This window comes from Netta rufina (assembly GCF_964035555.1).
Source record: "Netta rufina genome assembly, chromosome: 2".
Lineage (NCBI taxonomy): Eukaryota > Metazoa > Chordata > Aves > Anseriformes > Anatidae > Netta > Netta rufina.
In genome coordinates this window covers 37,074,815-37,094,109 of record NC_140124.1, presented here as the reverse complement: position 1 = coordinate 37,094,109, position 19,295 = coordinate 37,074,815, and the positions used below count along the sequence as shown (strand labels likewise).

Here is a 19,295-nt window from a genome sequence, read left to right as displayed (position 1 = left end):
AAGGCGAAAACCAAGGAAAAATATTCTGTCATGAGGTTTTCATGTAAAAAAAAAAAATATATATTTTTTTAAAGGATAGTTTTGAATGCTTTAAAAGTTTGTGTTTTGGGGGGTGTTTTTTAATTTCAATGTTTTATTTTTTTATTTTTTTATTTTTTTCATGATCTAATATTTTAAGAAATAGTCTTGGCCCTAAGAGTTGCTCTGTTTTAATTCCTGATTTAATCCCAAATGTCTCAGTTGTACCATAAGATCAAGTTCACCTTAGCAAAGGGGAGAGAATAGCTCTTTATTCATTCCATGTATTGAGCAAGAATTTACTGGCAGTTTTTAGTGTTGAATGGAACCAAATTCTTGATGGTATAAACTCAAAGTGAAAGGTTTTGTGAAGGGCTCACAAAACCTGCTCAAAGCTCTTTATTTGATACCCAAATGGATGGTTGACTTCACTCACAACAAATTCTAGCTTTTATAATTTGGGCAAAAGAAGTTATGTGTACAATATTGTAGAATAGAGACCTAGGTCCAGCTTTTCCTATGAGCTGTGCTTGTTCCACAAGTGAGTTTGAAAACCTAAGTAGCAAGAATTACAGAAATGACAGGAGCATTACAAAACCTGCATGGAACATGCAGGTGAAAGCATATGAGAAGTTGCATATTTCCAAAAAGCACACTGACTTAGTGTTTTCAAAACACAAAAATTATGGAGAGGCATTTTTGTGATGAATTGCTCGTAAGTGGAAAGATACAGAGATGTTTGTTGTTTTCAAAATGTGTCTCCTGAAATACTTGAATATAAGTCAGTATTTTTACTTTAATAAATAAAGATGGTTAACAGAAAACTCCTAAGCCCTTCTGTCCTCATGTGTTGCTATTGATAATTTTTGACTTTTAGGAGTAATAGATTTTTTTGTTCTTTTTTTAAATTTCCTTTTGTCATTGGTAGACAGGAATAAGCCAAGTGAAAAAGAAATGCTGTATTCCACAAAGTTTATGCTGTTTTCTTAATAACATTTTTGTGAAGATTAATTAAAAAACTTCAAAAAGACCTTGAAAACAAGGCATGTTTATAAGCTGAATCTCAGTTTTTAAATGTCTTAACCACATTAAACTTTTTTTTTTTTTTGGAGTTTATTTAAAAAAGAATTTTTTACTCTTGTTTTCTGACTGAGTTTAGCTGGCCGTGGTGTCCTGCTATCATAGTCATAGATCAGGTTGAATCCTAATAGCTGTTATTTATGCAAGATGTGACTCACTTTTTTATGTGTGTTACCTTTGATTTCACTGCTGTACAGTCACATTTGAACCATTTTGTATCATCAGATCAATTTAATGCTTCTGATGGAAAGCATGTAACATTTGAAGAGTAAGTTTTTTGAAAAGATGTCCAAAATACTGTTACTTAACAATATTGTTTTGAACTTAAGAGCTCACTGGATCTGAGCTATCTTACGCTTTTTTAAAAAAAAAAAAAAAATGAATTTTTAATAAGAGCTGGTTGAATATAAATGAATGTTCCAGTATAACGTATATGAGTGCTTGAATGTTTTTTTCTTCACAAACTTAGTTTTAATGATTCCTACCAGATTATTCTTACTGTGCAGATGCTTTGGAAAGGAACCAAACTTTGAATGCACATTTTTGTTTATCAGATTTTGTGAATGAATTGTGTATAATGGTTTGGTGAGGATAGGTTTTTTTGATTAGATTTGTTATTTGAGTGGAATAAAATAATCCTCAGCTGAATGGGAAGTAAATTATTTTTCATGCATTTTTAGTGCTGCTCTGTCAACTTGTGCTTCAAATTCAGATCCAGAATTTTCATTAAAAAAAATGCTTGGGGGCATTAGGTTAAATGAGGATTGATCTGGGATTGCAGAGTATGTCCGGACAGCAGAGCCATGCACCGTGAATTCTTTTCCCCCATCTCTCATTCGTCTTTGTATCCTTGTGATGTGGAGTGGGGTGCAGAAGGCAGCGTAGTTCTTGTAGATAAAGGTAAAACCCAAATGTCTGACCAACAATTTTTCTTTAAGATTCCAGGTTTTGTGGTAGGGAAGAAACGTGATTGCCTGGTCTGTTCCAGTAGCCAGAAAAGAAAGGGGACGGCCATTCTGATACAAAGTGCGTTGCAGCTGGTTGCTGTTGTTATGGTCTCTAGAAGTAGTGAGTTTAGGGTGCCTTTATACTTTTTTTCTGTGAAACTCAACACGTCAGGCACTTCAGTGTCTTAGGGAAGGAGGTTTCCTGCCCAATGTCCATCTATTGTTGTTCTCATCTCTGATCTGAGAGACGAGGCCTAGTGCATGTCCACGAGAGCGCACATCACGGCAGCCTCCTCATGGCCTGCTGGTGCTGGCACACCAGCCTCGTGTCACACCTTTGGGACTCTGGAAATGACCAACTCTGCCTGTGCTCTACAGGGAGACCTCCCTGAAGAAAGGACTGGCACCTGCTGCCACCAGCCTCTGCTGCCCAGGCGTGGGTCAGGCCATTTCCAGAGCTACCTACCTAAATGTTGTTTTCCTCGTGGAGGAAGTGTGGTGGATGCAGCTAAAATATTTCTATAGCCAAAATTCTTAGAGGTTATCACTTCCGTTAGTGACTGAATCAGAATAGATTGGGTCAATTTCTACAACTTCTAATGCTGCTCAGTGTAGGTTTGTCCCTTTTTCACCCACTTGGCCAGGCGCAAGGTAAACCTTCATCCTGCTTCTGAAGTTTGCCCACCTACAAAACCCAAGCAGCTCTTTGGATTATCCATTAACAGTTGCTGAGTTACTGATTTTGGTTAGGAAAACAAATTTTGGAGAGTTAATGCCTCCCTGGCAATTATGAACCTAATAGTTTTTTCTTCCAACAGTCTAAAAGTACGTGCATGCCAATTACTTTGTGTGTCACTGTAAATCCATTAAAAATTATCTGTTTAGGTAATTTTTTCTTGTTCAGAACATTGTGAGCTTATGCTCTTGAGGAACATGTGTTCATAGGGTGAAACTTGCATGTTTTTATAAACTCCTGATCTTTCCTAAAATTGTAGTTTTGTGACCTTTTTCCAGGTTGCTTTGTAGCTCTCTTCTGTCTTAATTTGTTTTTTTTTCCTACTGTATAATTACCACCGCCATCTAATTTTTTTTGGGACTCCCCAAGCAACAGTGGCAAACAGAAGATAAATGTTTTAGTGGTTTACTCCACGGTGAGCCAGTTTTTGATTGTTATCTAGAACCAAGTCAAAGAGCATGCGTTATTAAATTGGTATTGAAGATCTTAACTAGGAAGAACACCATGTTTTGACAGCTTACAACTGAAGCAATCCTCCTTGCTAGCACTAAAGACATTTATTTTCCCCTACAAGATAAGGTCTCTAGAGCAACTGATTATTGCTAATGTAATGAACAGAAGGGTAAAGATTCCTCTTCAATTTTTGTGATTGCTTAGAAGTCAAGATTTGCTCTGTCCTAAGAGATGGCATAAAGAGGATATGTCCTGAAATGTACTGCTTAATGATAAAGCCTGAGGAGAGCAAAATTAGTATTGGGCTTTCAGAAATGTACCTTTTGAATGTAATACAAGTGTTTATGAAAATAGTACCATGAGCTAATTGTTCAAACAATTAATGGAGTTTGAGTGGCAAATCTAGTCTTTTCACACTGTGATGGTATCTATCATCTGGCTACAAACAATACTTTAAGGTTAGCTACGTAATGCATATGATTCTTGTGGCTAACAGTATGCTTTCGCCCTGTTTTTAAGCATGCAGAAGGCAGACCTTTATTGTAGCTTGTTAGGTATTCTCACTGTATTGAAGCTACATTTTAAGTTTGAAGTATGAGGAGAAAATACAGTTCTGCTTCTAAAAATGCTGTTGGCCAAAATCAGTCAGAAAGCTATTTTTTATGACAATGTCGACTTTTGTATTCTAACTGCAATATCAGTGTCAGAATAATTTAAGGAATGGTATTTTGAAAACAGAGTTAAGAAATACTGAGAAAATCCAAAGAAATAGCAGACAAATTCCTCTCCCTACCCTGAATGTAAATTAAGTTACTCGTTACAGATTTGTAAGTTTCGAAAACCTAATACTTTATCTTTTTCTTCTATTTTCAGTTGACAATATTTGTCAGCTGACTGATTTCCAAGTTCTAGTGAGTTATTTGTTTTTAAGGTAGCACTTTGTTGTCGGACATGCTTCTAAAGACTTAGTGGCCCCAATTACAAATTTATGCACTTAAACTAAAATCTGCGTAGTTGAAAGTTTGAACGTAAGAGTCAAATATAGGGTGTTCTTTTTTGGGTGGAGGAACAAAAGATTATTTAGAATAGACTTAATCTGCCTTATAAAATGATAATCTAAAAGGTGTATTTGCCAAAATTTGCAAATAAAAACTAATGTCCTAGTGAATCTTGAGTGCAGCACTGGTGACTTGGCACTGGGAGAGACCCCCGTGGTACTTGACACTATCAAAGAATTGCAGGTATTTTGTACCTGTGTTCTTGGGAGTTCTTGTTGGTCATTTGCTGAGATACAACCCACACAGGGATAAATTGTATCTCAAATGATACTTCTTTAAAACAACAACAACAAACAAGTCTATTTGAATGCTGCCTATTTAATTTAGTCTTAGATTTGTCCATTGTTTTGCTCCCTTAAGTACCTATTGAAACAGCCAAAGTCTAACATTTTACATGACACAAAGGAGGCATTACCCTTGTTCCAGGTTTGCTGAAGATTAGGGGAGTTATAAAGAAGTTCTTAACACTGCAGATCTTGTCATTTTATCCCAGATTTGGTTTTAATGAGGTCATTTTGGGAGTTTCTCATGCTGTAATCCATATAGAAACTCCTGTGTTGATAAAATGTGTGAGAACCTTGGGACGTAGAAGGAAGTACTACAAATGGAATGATTATATGCTTTTATGTAATTTAATCCAAAGGTGCATTAAAATATGATAATGAGTCTTGTGATGTAGAATCATCATTCTGAACGTTGATTCCTTAAGGAGATTTTTTTTACTGCTTTTTAGTTTGACAGTATTGACCAATATCTGTAATTAAAGTTTGGAGGGAAGGAATATAGAACCACATAACCATTAAGGTTGGAAAAGGCCTCCAAGATCATCCGGTCCAACCACCCCCCTGCCACCACTGTCACCCACTAACCCATGTCCCCAGGCACCACATCCAGCCTCTCCTTGAACACCCCCAGGAATGGTGACTCCACCACCTCCCTGGGCAACCCGTCCCAGTGCCTGGCTGCTCTTTCTGAGCAGAAATGTCTCCTCATTTCCTACCTGAACCTCCCCTGGCACAACTTGAGGCCATTCCCTCTAGTCCTATGACTAGCTATCTGCAAGAAGAAGCCGACCCCCAGCTCCCCACCCCTTCCTTTCAGGTAGCTGCAGAGAGCAATGAGGTCTCCCCTGAATCTCCTCTTCTCCAGACCAAACACCCCCAGCTCCCTCAGCCGCCCCTCACAGGCCTTGTGCTCCAGGCCCTGCACCAGCCTCATAGCCCTGCTCTGGACACACTCCAGGGCCTCAATGTCCTTCTTGTAGGGAGGGGCCCAAAACTGAACACAGCACTAGAGGTGAAGCCTCACCAAAGCTGCGTACAAGCAGACAATCACCTCCCTGGTCCTGCTGGATACCCTATTCCTGATACAAGCCAGGATGCTGTTGGCCTTCTTGGCCACCTGGGCATGCTACTGGCTCATGTTCAGGCGAGTGTCAACCAACAACCAACTAAAATATAAATTTATAGTTTCTACTGTAAGACAGGAACTTTTATGTACAAAACTCCTTTCTTGAAGTTTTTGTTTTAGTGTCTTTTAGGTTGAAACAGACGCAACATTAGGGCAGTTATGGGCTGTTGTTCACATTAGTATGATGTGTCAGTGCTGCAAATGCCTGCTCACAAAGTTGCTTCTTAAAACTAAAATCTTGATTAGTTTAATTTACAGAAGTTAATTAAAAAAAAAAAAAAAAAGAGAGAGAGAAAAAGTCACAGATGTGAAACTGGACAAAAAGTCAGGGCTTCTGCCAAAGCAAGCTCAGCCCGCAGAATACTTGCAGTTGCCCCAGACCCTGCCTGGGTTTGGGGATAGTTGCAATACCAGGCCCTGGAGCTGGCCCAGGACATAAGAAGCTGGGAGCACCCCAGCAGAACTGGGAGTTGGGTTTTGAGTGTTTTCAAACAGTGCTGCCACAGAGCAGCAAACCCCAAATATTTGCATGACTGGAAACACATAGCTCGGAAACATGGGAGCGCTGGAGTAAAAACATATCTGAGCTGTTTTCATGTTTGTGCCTTGGCAGCTTCAGAATTTTCAACTCTTCCCATTAGTAGAGGTGGGATTTGAGGGCAAGGTGGCTGGAACTTATCAGAAATTTGGATCATCGGTGTATATTTGGAAGTTAATGGTTGGCATTTCTCTAAGCAAAAACAGCTCCTTTCTCTCCCATTTTATTCAAATCAGACTGGTTACTTTTATGACTTCTGTCACTAAGATGTTGAAAACAAAAAAAAAGAGGCAACCTCACACAAATATGGTGAAAATTTTGATAATAAGTTTTGTACTTTTAAGTGAGGTGTATGTGGCTTTTCTTGACAGAAAGAATATTTCTCTATGGAATACCTTCTCTACAGAAGGATATATTCATGACCCATGTTATTTTCTCTATTTCTACAATGAAGTTGCAGACAGTAAAATACTGTACCCATTTTTGGGTTGAAAGGTCTGCATTTCTTAAACTGTGGGCCATATTTCTTAAGCAGTGGGTAATTTGATAATTTAGCGTTATCAAACAGCTTAAATGTGGTTGCAAATTATTGGATAGCTGTGCTAGCTTAACATCTGCAGATGGGAGGAACAAAGACTGCTTTTAATTGCTGGCCACTGTTTCGTTAATTTTTCCCTTGTGTTTCCTATCTTTTTTTTTTTTTAATCTCTCTAGATGAGAGATGTCTTTTTTTTTTTTTTTTTTTTTGTCATAAATTTGAAACCTGCTGTTGAGACATCCTGGCATGACGTGGTGTTAATGATAAATAAGTAGTATTGATTCTGCACTCAGGGTCAGGAGCGTACTGCTCTGTTTTCAATTACTTGTGTGTAATTCAGAAATTGTAGTTAGGGAGCATTGATAATATGGTGAATGTGTCATCTGGACTTTTTTTGAGCAGGACAAAATGGTGAATAGATAGTTTAGGAGGAATTTTCTTCTTGCATGCTGCTAGTCCTGTTAACCCTCAAGTAGGAATTCAGTGATTAAGGTGATTTTGGCAAGGGAGGGGATGTTTCTTCACAAAAATATCATTTGAAATGTGCATTAAATTTACCATAGTTGTCATCAACAGTTGAATTAATAGCAACATCTTGCTGCTTGTCATCTTGGGACTCCCTTGTCCTCACAGTGTACTTGATGCTCTACTAGAAAGATCTGGAAATCTAGACAGGGCTTTAGCCAAGATGCTTGTGGTGATCGGTTTCTTTTCTAGTTTTTCAGCAGCCTTACCCCAAAGAGTAAATTAGATCATTCTTGTTCATTTCTGTCATTCAGTAAGACCTGAAAGTGATCTTATTTTTCTGTTTTAACTATAAGCTGGTGAAGGGAAATTGACACCAATGCTGAAAGGTTTGAGAAATATTTTGTTCCAGTCTTTCATAAGTGAATGTTATCTCCATCAACAAACACTGTGCATGCCTAAATTCTCTCGCTTACTTGTGCCTTCAGAAGGACATGAGATCAGCCTGAACTAAACAGCAGTGCTGAGTAAATGATCTGCATCTCTACCTCCTCTTTGCTCGCCTGCAGTAAACAAAACAGCTGAAATTTCAGTATTTCTGCCTCTGCTCACTCCCATTTCTTTTCTATTTTGAGAATAACTGCTGAAATTAACCTTAAACTGTCCAAAGAAAGTGTTTCTCACTAATTGTTGCACATGGAGTTGAAGCATCTTTTTTCTAAACTGTGTAGGACAGTCTCAAGTTCATGTTTCTGGAGACAAGTGAATGGTGACTTCGAACTGATGGGTTTATCTTCAGGTGCAATGAGTATCTGTCAGTCTGTCTGTCAGGAGAACATGCTAGCTGACCGTAGGTGTAACAAAAAGAGCTCCTTAGGGAGGAGTGTGCTTGTCTCAGCAAATGTGGCTAACATCTTTAGAGTAACAATGTTTTCTAAAATATAGAATGTACAGTATTTGGAAGATGCACTTTAATGCAGTGTTTTTTCATTACTCATGCAGAATGCTAAAACATACTTTTTTGTTTTAAATAAAACCTTTTTTCCCCCCTCTTACCACAGGATAATGAGAAAAGGACCCCTTTACATGCTGCTGCCTATCTGGGAGATGCAGAAATTATTGAACTACTTATTTTATCTGGTATGTTCCGTTCCTGTTAATGGAAAAAAAAAATTACCTCTATGCACATCCAAAGAAATATTTATGTACATCTTAGTTTATGTAGTTTTTATTGAGATATTTAATGTGCTAGAAACTAAAGAAACTTGTATTGAAATTTTGGTTTCCACTCTTATCAGTGTTACAATACCGTGTAGTTGTGCTTTAAAGTATTTTTGGTAGAAAGATATCTCAGTTTTATCTCTTTTTATTTGTAGCTTGATCAGCTTTAGGTAGATCAATGCTAGTTTAAAGAAGTAATAATGTATATGTTGTAGGTAGACATTAGCAGCATTGTTTTGGTCTTAAATTGGCCTTCAGAAAGGCCAAATTCATTAAAGTTGAATGCAAAAGATGGAATCCAAAGTTGGTGACAATGTTATTATTCTTAATGATCTTTTGCTGTTGGCTTAAATGCACAGAATGCAGATAGGATCAGCTGGGATTTGAAAAATTGTTTATTTTCTATTTATTTGTACTAAGACAAAGTGCAAGTTCTCTAAGACAGTTCATTTTAGTCTTTAAAAAAAAAAAAGGAGGGTGGGGAGAGAATCAAGAAACCAAACCAAAACCTGAAAGCAGAAATTCATTATTGAGGTACTGAATTGATTATCTTTGATCTTGGATGAACGTACCCATCAGATGACTTGAGGTTAAATTCACGATATGGAACTGCTTTAAGGTTAGATAGTGGGATGAAAGTACACAATACAGGTACACAATACCTGTGCAAAGGTGGGTATTTTCCCCCACTCACTGCAACCTTTAACAGCACATTTTCCTTTAAGGAAATGTCAATGTAAAGATAGAGAAGTCACTTCCAGATTTTTAATTGAAATTGCCAGGCATAATTTAATTTGTTTATAATTTACCAAAATATAATATTTTCAGTTTATATTACATGTAATTATATATATGATTATAATTAATTATAATCATATGTACATTATGTACATCTATGTGTATTTACCATGGAAATATTCCATAATGAATTTTTTTTAGACCATGTGAGAAAAAAATTGCCCAGAAAATTTCGACTGTGTTGCTGAGAAGGTGGGTCAGAAAAGCATGCTGTTTGTCCCTGTCCAGAGGAGAGGGGAAAAAAAAGAGTTCTGGTGACTCTTAAGAATATGGAGTGACCCTTTTCTTCTGAAAAGGGATCGGGGATTTGGCAAAGATTTCTTTTTGTTTGGGTTTTCACAGTAATGGGAAAAAAAAAGCCAAATTACAAACTCTGTGAAGCTGTAGTCAGCTGCTTCTGGGACTGAAGCTTCCGACTGGCTTGGGTGAACTGAGTCCAGTTCCCAGAACTGTGACTGAAAAGAAAATCCCTCTCTCCTTCTCTCAGGCAAGGGGCTAATGAAAGGAGAGACATCCTTATTCAGATACTAATGCAGCAAGACCCCAATTGGTTGTAGAAGAAAGGTTAGTCATGCTATTTGGGCACGTAGCCTGGGAATAAGTAAGAAAAATTGGAGAACAAAGGAGGGAAGTGAAGAACTAAGAGTTAGGACTGTGTGCCTAGTCCCAAGTTGGATTGTTGCAAGGAGGAGAGGATGCGGGGGGCTGCTGTGTCTGGAGATTGTTCAGGAAGACTGGGAGACATTAATATGTCTCAGATGAACTGTAGTTAATAAAAATCACAATTTACTTAAAGCAAAATATTACAAAGCAACATCTTAAATAGCTGTAGAGTCACAAGCTTTGAACGCTGTGGAATGTCTCTGTAATACCAGCCTCACCTGTCTGTGCTTCTGCGTTATGCTGCGGACTTGAATTACGTGTTTAGGGCTTTCTGTAGAAGCACTGCCTCATGAATTGCACAAGGAGGGGCTGCTCTGGGAATGCGACAGGGTGGTACAGTGAAGGAGACACACACGACAGTTGTTGCATTTGTAAGTGAATGAAGAGGGGCATTAATTGCAGGATGAGAGAGTGATGTCTGCATGTCAAGGCTGCTCAATAGGAAAGGCACTGTGCTTGGGCTTTGATCTATATATTTCCCATTTGCAATCTGGGATCTTAGGCAAGCAGCTTAAACCAGACTCTTTTTAAAAAGTAGTCGCTAATTTAGTCTTCTTCAGTTCTGAATGCGGGATTTGAGATCTTGTAGGTTGTGGAGTGTGAGTGCTTACAGCTGGATCTGAAGAACTGCACCAGCTACTTCTCTGAGAGATTGGGTCTAGGTCCCTCAGTGCACAAGCCAAGATTTTTCTTCTGACTTCCATCTCCTAATTGGAACTTAATTGGAACCACTTAACAGATCTTATTCTCTCCATTTCCTAAAGATACAGAAAATTAATCTGTTGTGATTCAGCTGGAGATCAAATCTGCCCTTGGGGACAGATTTAGGTTACATTTTGTTGTAATACATGAATGTTAAGGAGCAAATAAAGTAAATCTGTTACCACAGCAAAGTTTGAAGAAAGTTTGCCATGTTGCATGGCCTCTTTTTGAACAAAGAATAGGTAGTTAAATAATACCTCTGAATAGCAATCTCCTTTGTGCAGTAAATTTGGATGTAAACATTGTGTGGCTCATAATTGACCCATTGTAATACATTTGCACAGGGGATTGAATTAATTAAGCATTGTGGGCTGCTTTCATCCAGGCATTTCTCACCATGCAAGAGCTTGGCTTTGCAACTCATAACGTCTTCTGATGTAGTTTTACTGGTATGTTTAGGAACCCTTTTGAAGCTATACTGCTAAGCAAGCTATCCTCAACTTTTTCATTCTTCCTTCCAATTGATCATCACAATTGCTGAAGTCAATATTAATCTTTCCACTACTCAGTGGCTCTTATCTGACTCGTTCATCCTCTATTCTTAGTTAAAGCACGCATTGTACATTACCTAGACACAGATTTTTTTAAATTTGATTGGAGTTTACTTTGTATCTCTCTCAGTGGGTCCACATTGCTTTCAAGTACGTATTTTGGATCATAAATTGCTGTTACAATATCTTAGTATCACTTTACTGTAGACTTAAGCAACCCACATTGTGTTTTTGAAGACAGAACTCATTGAGCCTATTTGCAGGCTTCTAGGAAGTAAGCCTTCAGTCTTACAAGCATATTCATTTTGGTTTTGAATTCTTGAGTGAGTTATTTTCCCACCAGCCTTCAGGGTTGCTCGGTGATCTCTCCTCTTGTAGGTTTTTGGCTGGGCAAGGATCATGAAGGTGACAGTTTGTGAACAGCAAAGAAAATTGATTTGGTGGCTCCTGTCTGGGGCTTGACATTTAGATTTTTTTGTTTGATTGATTTTATTTTTTTTTTTAATCTGGAGGCAGCACTTCAGTGAATTTACTAATAAACTTGTCCCCTAAAGATGTGAATGTTTTACAAGCAAATTCTCTTAACAGACTTCTCTTGAAGTCTGGATGTTCAAATCATCTCTTTTCTTTAGTTTGCAGCTAGATATGTTATTAACATTACCTAAATTTGTTAGATAAGGAGGTGAGCAGTAAATATGAGGCATAAAGATGCTTGTTTATAGTTTATAGAATGATGGAACAGAAGATCATGTATTAGTCACTTAAAATTTTAGAAGCATTTTTTTCATATTACGCTGTAAAGAGCCGTAACATCCATCAAAGTTGTATTACTACAGTGTAACTAATGTGCAACTTCATGTCCTGATACAAAAGTATATCTGTTTACTTTGCTTAATTGCACTGAGTTTAATTGTGTACTTGATGACAAACTACTGAGAAATAGAAAGCAACATAATTTAGTCTTGTGTAACTGCATGTCAAGATCCAAATTTTGTTCTTTCAAAGAAGTCCTTATAAAGACTCAAACTCTTCTTTCAGCTAAGTCCTGCAGGGGACTGTTCTGATGGGGCTTATTCTGTTTAAATCTTTTTTTTCAGTTGTCCCAAACTCTTTTTTAAATGCTATCAGAGTAGTTCCTGCAGGCAGGTGAGATGTGAGGAGCAGGATGGATTAGTATTAGTATGATCCCAGATTGTGTTCCCTTGATTAGTAACTTTTTTCATGTTTTCTTTAATATAACATGCATGCTATTATTGCTTTCACTGAAATCAGCAGGCTTCATGAAAAGAAACATGAGTTATGTTGTTTACTTTCAAGTAGGATTAGTTACTGTTATTGCACTGATACTTAATACTAACATAACACATTTCTGTTTGTTTAACCCCAAATTTTCACTGCATGGAGCTCAGCATACACAAATGTGTGGTCTACATCTCATTAAGGTTTGGAAGCCTCTGAGTATTTGTTGTGCTTTCCTGTGGGTCAGCTGTACCGTGTAATAATCAACCTGCTGCTGGAAAACTAGCGTTACTGTAACAACATAGACTTTGTAGGATAGCAAAGACCCTCCAACATTGCTCCCCTCAAGCTGGGTTTCTTTCAGCTCATTCTCAAGCCACGCAAGTATTAAAAGTGCTACTTGCGTGCAATGGCAATCAAACAGTTGAGCTGTTGAAAGGCTATCGCTGAGAAAATATCAGTGGAATGAAGCTTCCTTTGTTTGGGTTGCAAACATGCCCATGTGCAAAGGCCTGTGGTTTCACAGGCACTCCTTTTACACTGGCTGTATCTTTTGGCCGCTTCCTCTTCCTTCCTTCAACAATGTGAGCAACAATTTTCTCTTTAGAGCCGTCCTCACTGTCCTCTGGCAGCAGTTGCTGTGTAGAAGGTAGCTGAAGGAAGCAGCTCTAACTTTTTATGAGAGAGACCAACTCTCATAGCTTACAAAAAAGTACAAATGTTCATTAGCTCAGGGAGCCTGAGAAACTTGTGCTGCTCTTTAATGCCTGAGAGGTGGCAAAAACTGTTTAGGCAAGAGAAATTCTGGAGGATAACTTGGACTTGATTGTGCTTATCTTCCAGTATTTCTCCATGTTTTTGTTTGTTTTGTATCAATAAAAATAAAAGTAGATGTTGAAGAATCAGTGCAGCTGCTCAAAAGACATACCAGTCCTATCCCTCTCAATTTTTATAGATTATACTGTACAATAGATTTATACTATTATAGATCCCCTATTACACATTTAGCTTCTACATAGGTAGAAGCTGTCTCTCAAAGTCTTACTCATGATTTTTGCAGCAATAATTTTCCAAGTTTCCAGTTTCTCAATAGGGAGTTAGTTTATATTTCACTAATTGTTCAAGTCGTCATCTGAAGTTGTCTTCTATTTTACAAGTTTTTTTCTGCATCTCCCCTTGAATGTTCACATAATTTTCTAGCAGAGGAAAAGTTTTTTTTCATCTGTTCATTCCACTGTGACAATTTCTGCCTGCTGCTTTTAAGTATTTCTATGGTTCTAGATAAAAAAGTGGATCAATCTAAAAGGAAAAAACTTCCAAAACTAATACAAGCCCTCAGGAAAATAGTTAAACTGAATCTAATCACAATGTGGACTATTGGTTATTCTTAGTGATTTGTACCTGGGAACTTCTAATTCTGCAAAAGTGATTCCTAGAAGTATTCCAATATTCTGGATGTTAAACAAGTTTGTTGTTAGCTTTTTAAAATGTAGTCTAAAGATCTTATTTACGTCTTTTACTCTTAAATAAACATGTTTTCATAGTGTCAAATACTGAACAGTAGGTGTCTATTTTACATGCAAGTGGAAACAGTTTTGCTTTATTTGCTTATATTATGTTGTTGTACAATTGCTGGCACATCTTGTACAATAATAAAGGGAAATATTGTCCTTGACAGCCTAAAAATACAGACTACAAACTGGCAGAATGGTGGAAGGCAATTCAATACTTAAAGTTAGTACTATGGGCAAAGACAGAAATGTCAGTTCCATTGTATTCCTTTTCTGAATCTATTTCCAGCTAGTGATATCTAAATGCTGTAGTACTTTTTCTAAGGAAATCTGCAAATTGGATAAGGAAATCTGCAAATTGGAAGAATTCTGGTGTTGAGTAACAGGCAGGGATTGTCATGGCAAGCTAGCAATATTTCTTATGGAAGGAGAACAGAGGTGAAGTAGATGAAATATAACTACATACAGTTGTATGGGACTTTATGGGTGAAGAGAGAAGTGTGTGACTGTTTTGTGCAGACCAGTCAACTGTCCATTCAAGAGCAGAAGGGTTGAGATGATAGCTTCTGCTCAAGTGCAAGGGTATTGAAACCAGGGAAGTAGCAACTGCATCACAGAAACGTACATCTGGGTATTGGGGGATAAATTGATGCATGTATTGAGTTCAATACGTGTCTCTTGGAAAATAGATTTGCTGAAAGTAAGCACAGGTGGGCTTTTCAGTAGCTACTGTACGAGATACATAAAATGTCTTTGTCAGTCTTGTAAGTGCAGCTTTGCAAAATGGGATTTAGGATTCAGGGAGGTAAGAAGAATTTGTAACACTTCCCTCTGCAGTTTGAAGAGCAAAAATACTCCTTTCAAGTTTGCCTGGATTTGTAAACTTTCTAGGCTGTACCAGTAAAGTTGTTGATGAAGGGAAGTTTTTGCTTAATCTGTCAGTCGAGTCCACCAACATGGAAGAGTATGTTGGGTTGTTTGAACGCTGCAAACTGCTGCACAAGGTGCACGAGAAGGTATTGAGAATCTGAGCAGTGCCCTGCTGGGCACATCAGCAGGTTGAGCTTCCCAGAGATAACACAGCCCAGTAATTTATATGCATGCATGCGTTCAAATCATCTTTAACAAAAGACAATTCAGTAAAGTTGTAATATATTTTCTAACATTTATTTGCAGTGATATGCAGTAGAGCTTTACCTCAAAGTATAAAGGATGCGAACTTTGTCCCTGTGGGTATGGGTACGTTTAGGTTTCAGGGAGCTTTCTGTCTCATCTCTTTCAGATGCTCATCTGAAGGGGGAACTGAAGCATTTTCTCAAAATCATGCTGGAAGAAGTAAAAACAGCCTAGAGAGGGGACTAGTTGCAAGGTTGCTTGGAGAGGCTGTTTTATGAAATGTAAATCATTCTTGGCAGCATGTCGTCTTGGAGAAATTTAAGGGGGAACATCTCTTGATGTTGATTTAAAATACTATTTTGTTTAATGTAGGAAGAGCTACATCTCTCCTGATTCCCATAGTATTCCTACGTTAATAGTGCATACAAACGTGGTTGTGTTTTTTTTGATAGTACACCTGTTTTAATTATTTTAACTTTGCCTTTCAATCCAAAGGGTTTGGAGCCCATGGGTTTTTTTGTTGTGAAGAAGCAAACTCGGTTGCTTTTTCTTAGATGAGTGCATCAAAGAGACGTGTCTTTTGTCAGAAGTGAGCTTTGTTCTTCCATTGTCAGAGAATCTACAATTTTTTATGCATTTGAAAAGATAACTTGTTTTAGTGTTCAGTTATTACATTTCTTTGATAAATATAGGATGTCCTAGACTTATGTTTAGGCTTATTTTAGGTGAAAGATCACTTATGGGGCAGGGCTGTTACTGTTTTGTGTTTTGCTCTTCTGAGGGCCATGTTACTTTTAAACATTGCTTCAAATTTCCTTAGATGCTTCTTTAACTACCTCTGGTTTTCTTTCCTACCAGAAACAAAAACACCTTCTGGGATTCTCTTCCTTTAGTCCTAGCTAGTTTGGTTAACTTACCACTGATAAAAGCTTTTATATGGCATCTTTTTGTATTTATTCCTGCCCTCTTCTGATGGGCTTTTTAGACTGTTAACCTACCAAAAATATCAGTGAGTGACTTGCCTGAGCCCATAAACACATCATGGAGCCTCAGCACGTTCTCATGGAAATTAAGTAAGTGCCACTTCCTTGCAGTGGGATCGTGCTGGGTGTGGGGCTCCTCCTAGCTCAGGCTTGATCGCTTGGGTGGATCTGACTTGACCTCAGACCCTGAGAATGCATTTTCCAGAGGAAAATCAGAATGGTGATTAGTAACTCCCTTCATTCTTACTGTGTATCATACTTTGTGTTAAAACATTTCAAAGACGTTTGTATCCTAAAGTTAGAAGCAGAAAGCAATTAGACTTCGAAAGTCCTCCTTCCTTGGTTGTTGGCTGTAGGTGTGAAGTTAGGTGGAGCTTGGTGCATCATTTGGGCTCGTTGTTTTGTCTGATGTGCTAAAACCAAGAAGTGGCTAAAAATAACCTGGAAGACGGTCAGAAGAATTAAAGACTTCTGTCTGATATGTCATCCATTGATTATATTCTCATTTACTGATTATTCAGGTCGTCTTTTGGGAAAGATTACCAAAAATCCTAAGAAAATTCTGCTGACATTTATAGCCATCAAATTATTTTTCACTTGGGCTCTATGCAGAATTAGAGATAGTCTATTGCATTATGCTACATGACATGATGCACTACAGTAAGTCCTTTTGATGGTTGACAAAAGTAGATGTTTATGCTAAGATTAAGTCTCTTAAACTTTTGTTAGAATATATTTTTCTTGAGTGGAGTTAGACTTCTTCTCCGTTCCTTCAGACTTATTTTCCAAAAGCTTTAGAACTTGGAGAGACCTATAAAGCTTCTGAAATTTAGACAAGGAAGGAAAAAAGTCCTTGAAATTGTAACCAATAATTAGAGACCTCAGGCTCTGTCATGTACTTGGAGGAAGACCTAGGGTCAAAGTGGGAGTTTGGTTCCAAAATCAGCTGCTTTGGTGTGTTCTTAAGTCAGAAGGGGAAGGATTGACCACAAAAAACAAACTCACAGAACTGACTTCACATCTTTGTGTTGCGTAGTACATGCAGTCATCAGTTTGTATGGACAGTTAAGTTCCTTGGTCGGGTTGTTCAGATGAACTGGGAAGGATTTCACTGTTGGTGCAGGTCAGGCAGACTTGGACCAAAATATCCCGTTTCTAAGCTTATAAGCTTAATCCTTACCAGTATCCTGACCAGTAGCTTGTTTGATGCTTTGTGCCTTACAGATCTTTCACCCTTCTTTATTTATTTATTTATTTATTACTTGTATAGAAAAAATTAAAGTTGGTTCTGAAATAGTACTAATATGGCTAGCTTGAGAAATTAATAGTCTCTGACCAGATAGCATTAATGTTACTGTAGGGTATCATCCATTACTCTATGAATTATTTTTAAGAATATTTCCAAATTATATTTGCAAACATTGAGTTTAAATTCTCATGCCTCTGTAAGATCATCTGTTTCCAAATACAGATGGCTAAATTTCCACACAAGGTATTAAGAAATGTATAAGGCTTTGGGTACGTGTATATATATGTACACATAGAAATATAAATGCATATACACACATCATTTAAAAATTAAACGATTAAGCTTCTTGCAGTAAGTAGTTAAGCTGCTTCCTTCAGGAAAAGTCCCCCACCCTTCTTTCCTTTTATTATTACAAAAAAAATCCCAAACCAGATTTGTCTCTTACAGATGTTTGTGCAACCTCTGTTCCTGTGTAGGACAGCTCTTTCTTGGGCATGCTTTTAGGATTAGAGAGGTGTGGTTGTTACAGTCTAGCTCAGGCAAGGCGGTCCTGCAGTGGGCCAGGGGCCCTGGTGGAGTGGAGAAGATGCATTCCCAAACCCCCAGTAGAAGAGGAAGCGTTATTCCACCTACCTACTGTCCTACATCATCCCACACCTGGACGGTAGACTATCCAATGGCAAGGAAACTGGAGGGTCAGGGAATAGTTGTAGCCTATCTCTTTTTTAAAGGAGAATTGGGAAACATTGTGAAAGTGTGAGATTTTTGTTGCTGAATGAAGGCGAGGAATCTGTCTTTCTAACCCAACAGTCTTTTATGTACCTTTAGAAATACAAAAGATTATAGAGGATTACCTGGTGTAAAAAGATGACTACATTTTGATGGAAGGGTATTATAGACGGAGCGTTAAAAAGAATTTTCTCAAAGAGTGGACTTCAGCTGGAGTAAAGACTTATTTTTTGGGTGTTGTGCTGTAAGCCTAGAATAAGCATTTTCCAAGAGTTCTCTCCCTGTACATGAGAATATTTAACTCTTTATAATAAACACATTGTTAATTTCTGTTGTTTTCCTATTTTTTGTTACAGGAGCTAGAGTTAATGCCAAAGACAGCAAATGGTTGACTCCTTTACACAGAGCTGTGGCATCTTGTAGTGAGGTATGCTTTTTTTTTTTTAACTGCTTTGTATTAAGATAAGACATCTCAAAGTACCTTCTGTTCTTTGTTCAGCTTTTTACAGAGTAAAACTCCTCCAAACGGTTGGAATTGCAGAACACTTGAAACAGTTTGTTTAACATATTGACAGTACATATATATTTATCATATGTCTGTGTAGGAAGAAAGGAGGAAAACAATAAACTTGCAGATTTCAGCTTTGCTCTTTACTTAAATGCCATCTCCCTAGCAGAGAAGATTCTGCATGCGATGTTCTGAACTCCACTGTACCTTTTTTTTTTTTTATGGTAACCAGAATGGTTCAGCATAAGGGAACTAGAGATGAAATAGGATTTAATATGGAATCTGCAGCACAATGTGCCTTTTTTTCATGTCTTAAGAAAGAAACAAACAAAACAAATCCCAACCCTAATGAGTAATGATAGTATTGAAAACCACTTTAAAACTTATAAATGAAATATTTATAAAGGTTTTGAAGTCTACCAGTAACACAGTTATGAGAATGTAGTGATTTAAGAGTGAATTTGTTATTGTTCCTCTGTTGTTGATGTTCTTACAAAAATTTAAATGTATGTAGAAGATCAAAACGGAGAAATGCTGTGCTTGTTATGTGGAAGAGTTTATGCAAAATTATCTCCTTTGAGATCTTGAGTCAGGCTGATGCTCACTTCAGTACGTCTCATAAGAAAAGGTGTTTTGGTTTGAGGGGTGTGTGCTCTTTAAAATTCTGTGCACATGATTGTTTGAGAAGATGGAATTGAATAGTTTGGTTCTGGCAAGCACCGAGCTTCAAGTATTCGATCCACAAACTATCTGAACAACCCTTGTTTCAGTTTTTGCTCTAG

At 37.6% G+C, this 19,295-nt stretch overlaps 1 protein-coding gene across 6 annotated transcripts in view; it reads left to right on the top strand.

The window, feature by feature from the left end:
* The window catches only part of ANKRD28 (ankyrin repeat domain 28), a gene marked incomplete at its 3' end in the record, with an annotated part of 114,897 nt that overhangs the window by 52,032 nt on the left and 43,570 nt on the right, over positions 1-19,295 (top strand). For all 6 annotated transcript variants that reach the window (XR_014618230.1, XM_084282232.1, XM_084282234.1 and 3 more), the window contains 2 exons: positions 8,305-8,383; positions 18,362-18,432. Coding sequence is in view for 4 of the 6 variants with exons in the window: in XM_084282232.1 (XP_084138358.1) it covers positions 8,305-8,383; positions 18,362-18,432 (150 nt within the window). The remainder of the gene's footprint in view (positions 1-8,304; positions 8,384-18,361; positions 18,433-19,295) is intronic.